At 55.9% G+C, this 381-nt stretch overlaps 1 protein-coding gene across 1 annotated transcript in view; it reads right to left on the minus strand.

Moving 5' to 3' along the window:
• The window catches only part of LOC101859055 (dynein heavy chain 6, axonemal), a gene marked incomplete at its 3' end in the record, with an annotated part of 12261 nt that overhangs the window by 7205 nt on the left and 4675 nt on the right, over positions 1-381 (minus strand). Inside the window, 1 exon segment of the mRNA XM_005111271.3 lies at positions 175-375. Coding sequence (XP_005111328.3) covers positions 175-375 — 201 coding nt within the window.

The following is a 381-nucleotide window of genomic DNA, read 5'->3' on the forward strand; positions in this document are numbered from 1 at the left end:
CCCCGTACCTGTATCTGGATCGATAGCAACAACAACCCCGTACCTGTATCTGGATCGATAGCAACAACAACCCCGTACCTGTATCTGGATCGATAGCAACAACAACCCCGTACCTGTCAAGCAGACGTAAAGCTTCCCCCCAAACCCCACTTCCCAATGCTCCCCGTTACGTACCTGTTTCTCCTTCAGCTCCTGAGGAAGGTCAGGGGCGGGGGGGATGACCTCTAGGGGTTCCACCGACCCCGCTCGCTTCAGACGCTTGGGGTCGTCCAGATCGGTGGCGTCTTTGGCTCGTCGCTTCAGCTCCAGGGCTTCCAGATTTTTCTTCTGGATGTACTCGGGTTTGTTCACAAGTTGGTATCTCTGGAGGGAGGGCTGTGG

The sequence above is a fragment of the Aplysia californica genome, unplaced genomic scaffold (genome assembly GCF_000002075.1).
Source record: "Aplysia californica isolate F4 #8 unplaced genomic scaffold, AplCal3.0 scaffold01035, whole genome shotgun sequence".
Classification (NCBI taxonomy): Eukaryota; Metazoa; Mollusca; class Gastropoda; order Aplysiida; family Aplysiidae; genus Aplysia; species Aplysia californica.